At 51.5% G+C, this 14,108-nt stretch overlaps 1 protein-coding gene across 2 annotated transcripts in view; it reads right to left on the bottom strand.

Moving 5' to 3' along the window:
- Positions 1–7,088: 7,088 nt before the first annotated feature.
- Positions 7,089–14,108, bottom strand: part of PLXNA1 (plexin A1) — a 104,387-nt gene continuing 97,367 nt past the window's right edge. For both annotated transcript variants that reach the window (XM_034066458.1, XM_005142234.3), the window contains one exon: positions 7,089–11,427. In XM_034066458.1, coding sequence (XP_033922349.1) covers positions 11,332–11,427 — 96 coding nt within the window. In that variant the 3' untranslated portion in view covers positions 7,089–11,331. The remainder of the gene's footprint in view (positions 11,428–14,108) is intronic.

Consider the following 14,108-nt stretch of genomic DNA (forward strand, 5'->3'; position numbering starts at 1 on the left):
CCAATAGACACCAATTAAATGCATGACTTGACTGCCTGCGCCACGGCAGCAGTGGTGGCTTGCTGGTGGCAGCAGAGTGTCACTGGTCATTGCTGACACTGCTGAGCTGCTGTTTCTCGCAGGGGATGCCAAGGACGGTCAGTCTCAGCAGTGTGAGACATGCCTGCGTGCCAGTGAGCTGATCACCAAGTACACCATAAAGTCACACATGTCCTGCCCTGAGAACAGGGCATTGTCACTTTTCCGGGAGCCCAAATCTCTCTGGAGCATTAACAGTGGGTGGACCCCATGGAAAATATCTCATTTAGGCTGTCCAACATCTGGACTAGAACAGGCAGGGATGTGTCTGTTATCGCTAAGCAGGATGTTACAGCAGGGGCCAGCCCACCAAAGGTCCTGCCGCATCCCTTGACATGACAGACATCAGGATCACCCCATGCCAGAGGCATCTGGAAAAGCTGCTGGGTGGCAACGTGGGACAGCCAAGAGAAACCCACATCCATCTGCAAGCCACAATTTTCCTTGCTTACCCACAGTGATGCTGCTGCCCTTAGATTTAGGCAGCCCAAAGATGACCCCAAAGAGTTGTGCTGGTGTGATAGCCACAACAGCACCATGCTGTGCCCAGCAGCCAGGCCACAGCATCCCCAGCAGCAATCACTTCCAAACCCAGCCTGGGATGCTGGGAACCAGGCACTGGGTACTGCACCACAAACATCTGCATCATGTAACAGCAAGAGCTCTAGGTCCCCATATTCCCCATGGCACTGATGTCTGCTCCTCTATAGCCTCCTGGTGTACCCCCAACACTGCAGCCAGGGCCCCTGGACAGCATCATTTAGCACATCACAGCTGCAAGAAACACGCTCTTATTTAAGCTGCAGCCACTAGAGGGTAATCCAGCCCTCCGAGTTAGATCAGCTCCTTGCTTTGATGCAGTGGGCAGCAGGTAAGTGCCTGAACCCCAGCAACTGATCACCAGGTGCCTATTGATAGCCCCTGCCTAAATGAGCATCCATGGCTAGCCAGAGAGCCCTTCTGGGTACCACCGAACTGCTGGACCAGGAGAAGGCACCCGGACCCATCGCCACACACTGGGATGCAGTTGTGACTCTGTTTCTTCCCATTGGATGCTGCCGTTTCTCCAGCTGATTAAGACTAGCACAAAATAATAACACTAATAATGAAATAACATTTTAAACCCCCACCATAACCCTGAAATCTTCATTAATTATGAATTTTTGCATGGCAACCGTTACTAAGAGAGTCTCCTCTGAAACTGATGTTCAAAGAACTTTACATCAAATCTTCAAACAGCTGAGAAGGTTCAAGCTACAAAGTCGAAGCATCTGTTGCTTTCCATGCATTTTTCAGTGGGGAGATCAGAGAGGAGAAAAAAGTGTACAAAATAATCCTGGTTCTGCTTTATTATTTAAATACAATGACAGCCCATGATATACACTCTGCCCAGAAAGGGAGAAAGCAAAAATGAAGGCACAGGGTTACACAGCTCTACCTACTGAAGCCAAAAATATAATATGCTGCCATTTGCTTTAAATTTAGCCCTTCTGGGAAATGCTGCATTAACAGCCCTGGGGGATGAAGTCTAAAACAGGCAAAGAAGGGCAACTTTGCAGCAGAAACAATGAGCTGACAGTCACATCCCTCCTCCCACTGCCATGCGAAGCCTGGCTATGGTGAGAACATCAGGAGGCAAGGCAATGGGGTGCACCTCCCGTCTGATTCCACCTCCCTTCGTCCCAATGAGCAGAAAGGGGTGTCCTCTGTGCCTGTGGGGAGGACAGAGCAGGCTTTTAAGGATGCCTCCTAAAAACTGCCTTTAAACACACTTCCTGCACCCACCTTTTTGGCCCAAGGGATCTATAGACCGGCACCTCTTCCCACCCGAGCAGTTCCCATCCAATGAGGACTCCACCAGACCTTCCATATACTAGACTTTTCATATGAAAAAGAATGGCATCTTTTCACCCAGACCTGGCTCCTTCAAGGGGTAAACCAATAACCAACATTCCCAAGAGTTTTCAAGGCTTTGCAAATTATTGGGCATCACATCTGATTGGTATAACCTTTCAGTGTAATGCTGACAGTCTTTGTTCAACAGGGAGAGATTTCCAGCAGCATTTGGATGGAAAACCTCCACTCAACACACAGCAGAGCAACCCATAGCTGAGGTACCCTCAGGAACATGATCCAGAGGTTGGCAGGTCCCTGCACTTGTGGTGTTTCAACTGCTTTCCCTGGAGCCCCAAGCATTGCTGCATTGGAAGAGCACTACCTGGGGAGAGGTTTTCCAGCAGAAAGCCTTCCTTTCAGTGGGAAACCTGACTTTAGCTTGCAAACCATGGGATTTTGGGGTCTGCTGCTCCTATGAGAGCTAATGCTGGATTGGAAGAAACCTGGTCTGTCACAGGTAGGTTCACCTAATGCCAGGAACCAAGCCCGATAAGCAAACTTCAGATGAAGGATACCTGAGAATGGCTTCTTAGGTCACTGTACCAAATCCCAGCTGTCACAGGCAGGGATATATTGTCCCTCAAGACACATAAAACACATAAAAGCACAAAGCTTTGGGTTTGGGATTCAGATCCCCCAAAAAAGGAGCATGGAGTGAGCATGGGATAAACTGATCGGCTCCCCAGAGCCTTGTAATTCATGACCAAGCCCTGCCTCGGACCCATCCTCAAGCATCAAAACTTTCCTCAAGGCACAGTCTTCTGCTGCTGCAGCAAAGGTGAGAGCATCCCCCTTCCAGTGGGAAGGTGTCAAACTCCTTCAAGGAGGCTTTTTGTGCCCGGAGAGCAGAGCTTTCAGCCCTGGTTCATTTGGAGGCAGCTGCTGCTGGTTCAGCGCAGGCAGGGATGAATTACTAAATGCTGCTCCTAAAGGCATGTAAAATGTCCTGGTCATGATCACGCTGAACTCCCGGCCATCCTCTTGTTTCCAGTGTAATTTGTCATTTCAATTTGGGCCCCGACAGTTCAGCAACCCCTGGGGCTTGGTTGGGTCAGGAGGATCACAACAAGAGGAGGAATAAGGAATTAATGCTTTCAGAGCGCTCCATCCCAGCTCCCATCTCACCCAGGACCCACCTGAGCCCCTCAGGCAGCTCCTGCCCCGTAAATCCCATCAGGTTTCACCATCTCCTGCCCCTGTGCCCACCCAGCAGCAGTCAGAAGCAGAGGCTGAATCCAGTGCAGAGATCCCCTCTTCCCCAGGCAGCGTTTCAATTACCACAGCATGAGCTTCCAAGTGAATTTATCAAACTGGGCCTATAAAGCAAATTGAATAATCTCATGCTTCAGACCTATAAAATATAAGTATGATGTTTGAAAGTGCTTTGACAAAGTAATAAAGACGGAGAGTGAGGGAAAGGAGTGAGGAGAGAAACCAGCTCCTGGTTAGTGTGCACTGGAACTGAACTCAGTCCACAACTGGCTCCAAGGTACCTCTCCATCGTGGGATCCACTGCAGTGCATGTGGCTGTGGGACTGCACAATGTGGATGGAAAGCTGGTAAACTTGAAGGAATAAGGCTGCTGGATCACTCATTTTGTTCAATACCAAACCCTTCACTGCTGAACCTCCAAAACCAAGACCTGGGGAGAAAGCTGGAGATAATGGAGACCTGACAGGAGTTAAGACACCCTTCTCCTCTGTCAGGTTAAAGCCATTGCCCTTGTCCTGTCCCTACAGGCCCTTGTCCAAAGCCCCTCTCCAGGTTTCCTGCAGCCTCTTTAGGCACTGGGGAGTCGCTTTAAGGTCTCCCCAGAGTGTTTTTTCCTCTGAAGTGCTGCAGCCCTCACAGCATCTCTGTGGCCTCCTTTGGACTCACCCCAACAACTCCACATCCCTCTTGAGCCCACCTTCCACTCGATGTTTGCCTGTTTAAAGCAGCCTGCCAAGCTGCACAGTGATGGAGGGGGGTGGTAAAACCATCCATGCACCCAGCCCTTCAGAGCATTCAAACTCATTATCCAGCTTCTGAATTCCCCCTGTGAGCTTCCCACCACAGCAAAAGCCCCTCCAGCCCAGGTAAGCATCAGCCCCCTCTCCGTTCCTTGTTGCTTACTCTCCACTTGCTGCCGTCCTTCTGCCCCAGTGCTCCTGCTGCTCACACATCCCTGCTCTGCCTTTAACCCTGGTTTGGTTTAGGGTCTGTTTAACTCTTGATGCTGAAGGGTTTCGCCATCAAAAGCCTTTGTTGCCATGGTAACAGGGGGGGATTATCCAAGGCGTCCAGCTAGCGCGGGGTCAGCAGGATGGAGGAGCCTCCAGGGATGCTCGAGTCCCGCTCCATGGGGTTCCCATGCCTCTCCCCACCACCAATTAGTGCAGATGAGAGCCGAAATCCCGCTGCCCTCTTTGGCTCCCTCCCTGCATTAACACCAGCTCACAGACTCTTCTTCCCCCCACACCTCCTTTTCTTTCTCTTTTTTCACCATGTGTCACTAATTTTACTCATTTTCTGAGTTTGTCTAGAATAGTAAAAGATTTGATTAGAGCGTTCCCGGTTTTAATTGTAATTAGGACAGTCATTGTAGGAGCTATAAAAGGAAATTGGGCTACTGCTGAGTGGAAGAGCCCCTGAGAGAATAGGAGCTGCGAAGGGAGGATTTCGTTCATAAAAAAGAGGGGGGAAAAAGTCAGTTTGGGGAAGAACTTGAATTGCAGCTCAGGGGAGTGCGGCCCAAAGGCAGCTGGGGCTTTTCCAGGGGATCCCAGCATGGGTCATGAGAGGTTTCTTCCTGCTGCAGCCTTCTGCATGACCTTGGGAGAAGCAGCTCTGCTCTTGTGCCTCAGTTTCCCCCTCTGGGGCCAGTCTGTGTGGTTGGTGAGCTAATGGCTGTCATTAGGATGTACATCGTGTTCCCTTGCGATAGAGGTAAGCGTTGAAATAACCCCATCACTCACCAGCAGACACCTTGCCGGTGGCACTGCGGCTGCGCTGCCCCTGGGCACCATCCAGGTTGTTGGATGCTGGACATTTCTGCTTTGTTCCAGCAGAGGGAGGGGAAGGCTGGGTCAAACCCATCCCAGCGCTGTTACTGCAGGAAGAACACCTACAAACAGCATGTGCACAGTCAGCACCTTCAAAGCCCTTGGGGAAGTGGGGGTCCCGCAGCTGTAGCATCACCCCACAGTGTTGGCCACACGTGCCAGGCATATAGTGGGGAACCACCAAACCACTGGGGACCAGAAGCACAGGCTGCACCTATGGCTGTTTCTCAACCGGCTTCATGGCATGGAAGTATTCTTGGCACTCCTGGCCAAGATTCCCAGCCATGGTCACCACCAGCCCCTCCAAAGTGGGAGCCTCTGGAAAGTGGGAGCAGGCAGTGCCTGGAATAGTGCCATTGCCCTTTGTCCCATGGCTTTGCAGGATGGATTAACAGCATCTCCCGAGCTGACACCCCAACACCGTAACATTCCAGATGAATCAATTTCCCCCTTCCCTGCCCTCATTCCACAGTAAGAAATGAACCCACAGTGAAGCTCTGCCTGCTCCTGGCACATCACCCTGTGTCAGCTGCCACCTCCCAGTGATGCCACCTCCCATCTGAACCCCAAACTGCTGCCTTTTGCCACTAGGTTTAAAGCAAAGAACAAACACAGAGCAGTGGCCTCCCAGTGGGCAGGGAAAGGGATGCTGCTCCGTTCTCCCTTTGCTGCCTTCAGAATTCATGGATTGCTCTTTTCCTCCCTCTTCCCAGTAGCTCAGGAGAAACTCAGTCCTCACCTGGAGTGGGAAGACACCTCCTGTCGCATCCTTCAGCTCACACGACCCCATGATGTTGCTCCGGCCTTTCCCATCTTGAACCCAGCATATGGGCTGGTGCTCACAGCCCATGTTAATACTCTAGCTGGGGGTTAACTTACATATTATATTATATCATATCATATTGCATTACATTATATCATATCACATCATCTCACATTATGTTAATAATTATAGATTCCATATATGTATTATCAATATATAGCTTTAATTATATAGCACAATATATTACCATAGATCCTATATATGTATTATCAATATATTATATATCTTTAACAGACATGTATTATATTTCTATATAACTCTTCTATATGAGAGCCAAAAGCCTCTCTCCTGTGGGAAGTGGCTGCTCCCCCGAATACTCAAATGTGGGACACATCCCTTTCATGCAGGATTATGGTTAGAACTGGATAAGCATTAAGGTCCCTTCCAAACCATTCTATGGTTATATAGAGAGACCCAAAGCAGGAGAGCATCTCCTGAGGCTGGAAAGAACAAGGAGATGCACAGGGAAAGCGCAAGGCCATCGCGATGGTGCAGGGATAGAGGTGTGGAAAAAAGACCTTCAGACCTGACACCAGTGCCCTGGGATGTGCCACTCACCTGGATCCCAAGTTGGGGTGATGGGATGCTATGGGGCTTCCCTGAATCCCAGGGTCTGCTGGGGCTGGCCCCCGGCACAGGGATTAGCATCACCTCAGGCTGTGGTGTGTGTCATCCATTGAGAGGTTCACATTTGATCCTTTAATCAAATAAGGTGCATTTGTGGGTTACATGATCGTTTGCAGGCCTGGATAATCTTTTCCTGCTTAGCTCTGCACTAGAGCTGAGGAGGCAAACAAAGACGTTTGTAGCTGTCATTGGAGGCCCTGGCTTCGTTCCAGGAGCTTTTACTACTTGGGAAAAACGGATGCAATTTGTATCAAAGAACACCCTGGCAATGGTGAAATGCAAGAGATTCATTTATTTGGCCAACCAAGAGGTTTTTAAGCTTCCATTCCCTGATAAAACAATAGGAGAAACATTAAGGGGGAAGATAAAGCACAAAAATCCTGCCTGCGAGGGGCTCAGAGTGAAGCCACAAAGTCCATCCGAATCCACACTCAAACCTCCATCAACCACGCAAATGTGAGCACCTGGAACAGCCCCAGCTCAGCGTCCCCATCCCCACACAAGCATCCAGCATCCTAGTGTGCATCGCTCCACGCTGGCACAACAGATCCATCCATCCATCCCAAAGCCCCCCGCTCCCTCCCGCCCGCATCACCCCAACACACAGGCGAGACACGGGCTGTAGCAAAAATGTTTAATCTCTCCTTGATGCGTGTGTTTATTTACAAGTACTAAATCTGAAGACCATTAAAATAGGAAATAGCAGGATATTTACACGCTCAAAGGGCGGTCGGCCAGGCACGCTGGCCTGTTGCTTCAAGTCTGAAACAATCACAGAAAGGTCATCAGGACTCCCGATTATTATCATTATTATTATTATTATCATTATTATCATCATCTTTTTTTCCCCATTTCATGGTTTAAAACTATTAAATCTCTGCCTTTTGCCGGGTCCACGTTCGGTTTCCCGTTGCTTTCCTAAAGGACAGCTTGTTGTGCGCTTTGGTCGGGAGCAGGGAGCCCAGGGGGGATGCCACCATCCATTCCCCTGCTCCCTGTCCCCCAGCCCTGGGGGTGACACAGGGCTCCTGGGGACACTGGGGGTGCTTCCAGGCTGGACTCCACTTGGGTTTGAACCCCAGACTGAAGAGAAAAGGCAATGTGAGCAGAGGAGGGCAGGGAGGGACCCCAGGAGCTCCACAGAACGCAGGCTCAGGGCAGGGGATGCTTCACCTTATGGGTGATACCACCAGTAAGAAGAGTCCTGGGACTGCTTCCCAGCCTCTCCCTGCCTTTCCCAGTTCCTAGGTAGGGTTAGACAGGGATGGCCAGCCCGGCCAGGCCCGGGGGAGGAAGGACAGGCTGCCTGGCACGATTAAGGACACTGGGCATCATCACATGAAAGGCAAAGGTAGCACCAACGAGCACCAGAGGCTGCAGGCAGCATTGCAATGCCAACCTCATCAACCACCACCACCCATCAGAGAGCAAAGGGACCCTGGAGGGGTGGGGGGGTACTGGGGGCATCCTTTGGAGGAGCAAACCACAGACACCCCAAAGCTGCACCAGGAGGAAGCCAACGGGAACCCATCCCCAGGACCACACCACGGGCTCTCAGCATCACTATAGGGTGGGAAGAGCCAAGCCACAGCACAAGGGGAGTCCAAAGAGCACAGCCACACCACAGCACTGCCAGCATGACCCCCAAGGACCCCCAAATTCAACCTGGGCCCACCATGGCCAAGAAACTAACCTGCCCCTCCAGCCCGGCCAAGGGGGCACCCACAGAATCCCAGGATGGATGAGGGAAGGGACTACCCCATCTGGTCCAACCTCCCTGCTCAAGCACCCAGAGCACATGGCTCAGGGTTTTATCCAGATGGCTCTTGAGTATTTCCAGGGAAGGAGACTCCACAACCTCTGCAGGCACCTATTCCAACAGTGCCACCCTCACAGGAATGTTCTTCCTTATGTTCAGGTGGCGCTTCCCACAGCATCACTGCTGGCAAAGCAGCAGGCCAATAGACTCTGCTCTTGCAGCGCTTCCAGCCCTCATTTGCCAACAAGGAATGCTCTTAGCAACCCATCTCCATCCCTCCAACCAGCAATGGTGAGGGTCCCACCATTCCCTATCAACCACCACAAACCCCACACCTTTGGCTCCCTCAAACCAAAGCTCCCCAAGATGCTCTCACCAACGCAGCCGGCAGGACCCATGCTGCTTTCAGAGACACTTAAAGCCACTCCTCCCCTTCCACCGGACCACAACCACCATTGATGCACAACCACCATCCTCCAGGCGATATCCAGGACCTCCTCCAACACCCTAAGGAAGCAGCTTTGGGACAACCTCGCACCAGAGTGAGCCCCAAGCATCCCTCTGCCCCATGGCCGTGGGCATGCAAAGGACCCCCCAAGGGGGATGCTGGCAGGTGGCAGTGCCCAGTTACAACTGTCCTTTAAGGCTCTCAAATACCAGCAGTTGAGATAGGAACCTCTGAGGACTTTTTTGCCTTTTTCTTTTGATTCTTTTGGACACAAAAGTGACAAATTAATCTGAAACGAAACGAAAAGCAGGTCTAAAGAAAGCTCAAACAGTCAACACTTTCATGGGGTCTTTTTTCTTCTGTTCCTTAAAAAGATCAACTCAGACTAAAATCTAGCACAGTCATGCAACAGCCCACAGCTCTCAGGACTCCAGCCACAGCTCGGGGATCGGAGGGACACAGTTCTCACTTCTGCAGACACAGCCTTGCTGTTGTGGTTGTGTTGGTGGTTGGGTTTCTTTCCATCATCCCTTTGAATCAGCATCTTCTTCCGCTCCTTCCTTCTTCAAACGCAACCAAACTGAAGGAAAGCACAACGGAACAAGAGACGTGTTCTTGTTCTGCGGGGTGAGAAAGGCTTGGAAGCGTCTTCCAGACCATTTGGTATCTTCTCTTGAGTTGTTTGCTTGAGACTGGCTGTGTAAATTCATTTCCTAGTTATACTGGTTCCAATCCCCTTCAGTAACTATACAGCACCCCACTGGGGCACGAGAATTAGATTGTAACCACATATATATATATATACACACTTTATTTTTTATCCTTTTTTAATTAAAAACTTCATTATTTCTCCCTCTCCCCCCCCTCCCTTAACTTGAGATTTAAGGGAACGGACAGAAATCAACTGGGCTTCTTCCCACTTGGATTTTGACAGCCACTCGCTCCTGGCAGAGTCTGGCTCCATGTGCCATAGGCTGGGCAGCAATGGGAGCTCTTGGTACAGGAAAGGAAAGGGTTTTGCTTGTGGTTTTGGGAAGTTTTTGGTCACCTGCTGCTGTCTGGAGCAGCATTCAGCACCTTTGCATCTCTGGAAAGCACAAACCTGCGAGGATCAAACATTCCCAAGGGGGCGGCTGAGGGAGACCATGGGGTTCCCACCAAACCCCCCGGCAGGATGGAGGTGGTGGAGGGGAGAGGGGGTGACAGCAAGGAGAGAAAGGGGGAGAAGGAAGGAAAAGACAGAGAAAGAAAGGTCAGTCTGGGGTGGGAAGTCCTGCACACGTGTGGGCTTCCCAGGTGGACAGCTCCATGCAGCCAAGCATCCCAGTCCCTCGCTGGGGTGGCCAACCGGAGGGGTTTGCCATGGGGATCCCAGATGGGAGACACTACAGAGCTGCCTCCCCTTTTTCCCCAGGGATCTGGTCCCTTCCCCAGCATCAGCACAAGAAGATGATGGCAGGAAGAAAACATAAAGAGGCTTCGTTAAGGCTGCTCCAGCACCAGGGGATCTGCCATAAACCCTAGGCTGGCTCCGCATGTCCCCCCCAGCAGCCCCCAAACCTCAGCACTGTCCCATGGGCAGCACTTCCAAGACCTCCCCACAGCCAATGGGCAGGGAAAACAGGGATGAGCCCAACAAAACATTGACCATCCCATAGTGATCCAGCAGGAAAAGTAAAAGCCAACCTTGGGATCCCACTTCCTCTCTGACCCTGACCTCCAGATTCATTCCAGCAGCATTTCAATGAGAGCATCTACTCAGCTAACGAAATTCCCACTTTTTTTTCCTATTTTTTGTGTTTTTCCACACTAAACAACATTCAAATAAAACATGGCACAGGACTTAGTTTAGAAATACCAAAGCTCAGGGATTCCTCCCTTTCCTGCCCACCCCAAACCTCCCCAGCATCACTCCTTTAGCTTAGGCTTTTAAAACCATATTTGTTAGTTCATTGCAAAAATTTAGTAGAATATCGGTGGGGTTTTTCCTTTTTTTTCTTTTCCCCTCCCGTTTTTTTGTTATTTTCTCTTTAAATTAAAAATTTTGTCTCGTGTAAATTGTGCAAATGTAGCAGTTAACACTAGTGGCGGAAGGCCAGAGAGAGAGAGAGAGAGAGAGGGGGGAGAGACAGAAAACCAGGGAGGAAAAGGAGAAGGAAAGGGGTTGGACAGCAGGAGGAAGGAGGGGAGAGCAAGTCAAGTACAGTAAAAACAGGAGCCCACCCCCCTCCCTCCAACCAAAGCAACAACAACATCCCAAAGCCATCCTCAAGCCCCGCGGTCCCGACCCTCCGTCCTTGTGGGCTCTGCCTGGGCAAGGGATGCCCAGCGGGTCCATGGGGCAGGCAACCCCCTTCTCATCCCCCTGGCATCGCCTCTGTGCAAGGTCCCTGCTGCATCCCGATTGGACTGGGGGGTGGTTCACGTGTGGGTCAAGGGGGTGTTATCCCCGCTCTGCTGTCGGGATGTGGGTTGGGATTTGATCCGCTGGAGCGCGAGGAGGTTTCCTTGTTCGGTGGTGGGAAGCGTGCGGAGAACGCGGCGGCTCCGTGGCTCCGGCCGGTCCCAGCCCCAAAGTCTTCTTCTGGCCACGGCTGCCCTGGTCGGTCCCGTGCTGCCGCCGCTGCCCCGGTGCTGGCTCCGCGCCGCCGCCGTCTCAGCTGCTTAAGGCCATTGTGTCGATCGCCTGCTCCAGCTTACTCCTCAGCCGCTGCCGCCGCGCCTGCTCGTCCTTCTCCAGCGCAGCCAGGATCTGCAGAGGGGAGGAGAGAACATGAGGAGATGCCTTCCTACACAAAGAGGATCCTTGGTGTCCGTGGATCGTCACCGCACAGGGATGAAGTCCCATGGGAAGTGGTGTGCATTTGTTCCCATCCCTAACAAAGGGTCAAAAGAGGCACAAAGTGGAGGGTGCAGCACTGAGTGCTGCCACCCCACAGGCAGAGCCTCCCGTCTGCAGTAACATCAAGGATGTGCTTGATACTAATGAGAAGACAACTCGCACGTGGGGAAATGGTGAAAACAATCATCCATCACCAAAGGGAGGGTGAGCCCCAAAACGAAGTCAATGACACCTTCCCACCATGTCCATGTCTCCAACAAGCCTATAACATCCTGGAGAGGCAGGGGTTGCGTTTCAGAGACCACTGTCCAGCCATAGACTGGCTCCACAAGCACAGAAAGACCAAACCCATGAGGTTTCAGCTGCCATCAGTGGTAAAACACCACTTTTCTCTCCCCATGGTGGACAATCGGCGGTACTGGGATAATGGAGTGGGATGGATGCACCAGCAAAGCCTGCCTCACTGGGACCCTCAGTCCTATGCAAGGAGAGCACCCACAGACACCCAAGGTTGACTTTCCTCCCTTGAAACCCCCTTTCCCTAAACAAGCTCCTGTCTATGATGACAGACCAAAGGATGAAGGGATGGTCCCTGCCCTGGGCCATGCCTCAAGGGCTGGGGCAGGATGAGGCTCAGAGTAAGGAGAAAGGGATAATGAAGCATAACCCAAAGAGCCGTTTGTGCTCCCAGCACCAGGAGTCTCGCCTGACCGATGTGATGCCAGCAGAGCAGAGAAGCTGATTTATAAAACCAAACCTGACACAAATCTCATCTCCTCGGGTGAGCTGGTTGGGAGAGCAAATTTTTGTGCAATTAAATACCAAGGCATCCGTCAAAGGGGACTTGATTAACCATTTCATTGGCTGCATAATTGGAAACAAACTGTTGTATAATTAATAGACTTACCAGGAGGCAGGCAAAGTCCATCAGGAGCCCTACAGGTAACTTCTTAATGGGGAATTGGCTCCCTTTGATTAGGAGCTGCGGCAGTGCCAGAGGCTGGGGAGCAGCATTGCTGTGTGTGCAGCATCCTGCACTGCCACGCTCCAGCCTGCAGCCATGGCACGCTCCAGCCCTGTGCCAGGCTTTTCCGGGATAGGAGCAGGCTGCTTCCTGCCTGCTGGGGCACTGAGGGATGCCCGATGGAGAATCTCACTCCAAAGGAAAGGGGAAAGATGCATCCTGACACCTGCTTCAGCTTCCAACAAGGGGAGAATCCATCAGTGAGGGACCCAGGCACTGATTTACCTCCCCTGGCAGCAAGGACCCTACAGTGCAGTTCAAAGATTCATAGCTGTGGCTGCCCCATCCCTGGCAGTGCTCAAGGCCAAGTTGGACACAGGGGCTTGGAGCAGCTGCTCCAGTGGAAGGGGTCCCTGCCTGTGGCAGGGGTTGGAGCTGGGGGAGCTTTAAGGTCCCTTCCAACCCAAACCACTCCATGATTCTAGGATTCTGCCATAAACCTCCTACCAGGGTCACTCCCCACCATCCATCTCTGCAGCCTGTCAACTGTCATGCTACGCATGGAATAAAATAACTATAATAACACACAGAAATCAAACCCTGAAAGGTGCCTGAGCTGCAACCAAATGAGACTGGTCTGAGAAGTGGAAGAGAAGCCTATTCCCCTCCTGCCTCTCCCGATCAAACAGCTGTATACCCCGGGATGCTGAGGTGCCAAAAGGCTTCCAGCCTGCCCCTGCACTGATTTGCTCCTCATATCTCAGCCTTGTGGGAACAACTCAAAAGGAACCTGTGCTGAGCATAGAGACAGAGCCAGGTCTGTCACCTGCTGCAAGGAGCCAGGACCACTGATTACCACCATGCAAGAACCCAAATGAAAATTAATTATGATTTTCATTCCCAGCCAATGACAGCACATTATTGCTCTGAACAACAGGAAAAATTATTCTCTCCCATTTTGCATCAAAGAGGGTGCAATCGGGCTGCATATAATTGTGCTTAATGAATGAAAACAAACAAAGGGAACAGCTGCCATTTATTAATCCTATCGCAAATAATAAGAAGTTCCTGAGAGCTGTGAACACACTTGTGATGCTCAGAGTGCACGACACTCAACAGATGTCAGGCTGCTGTCAGTGGGCAAGAAGAGGACCTGTGCCCCTACAGAGCATCTCATTAATGCCCTATGGTCCCATCACAGCTCTCACACAGAGCTTGAAGAGTCTATGTAAAGCCTGGGGGACAATGGCTGGATGGTGGCTGCCACACTCCAGGTCTAGGATCCTCCAAACTGCTCCTCTTCCACTCTCACAGTGGACATAAAGCTGTCATACAAACTGTAGAACCCCAAGACTCCTTTGCAGTCAGCTCATCACACAGAGCTATGGGTGGTTCCAGGATGTGCCATCCCAGGTTGGCTGGGGAGTGGCACAGGTGTTCCACCAGCATGGTCATGGAGTCATGGAATGGTTTGGGTTGGAAGGGACCTTAAAGCTCCTCCAGCTCCAACCCCTGCCACGGGCAGGGACCCCTTCCACTGGAGCAGGGTGCTCTAAGCCGCAATCTGGCCCCATCCAACTTGGCCACTGGTCATCAGTACGCAGCCACCAACCCCATGATGATCACC

This window comes from Melopsittacus undulatus, chromosome 9 (genome assembly GCF_012275295.1).
Source record: "Melopsittacus undulatus isolate bMelUnd1 chromosome 9, bMelUnd1.mat.Z, whole genome shotgun sequence".
In the NCBI taxonomy this organism is placed as follows: domain Eukaryota; kingdom Metazoa; phylum Chordata; class Aves; order Psittaciformes; family Psittaculidae; genus Melopsittacus; species Melopsittacus undulatus.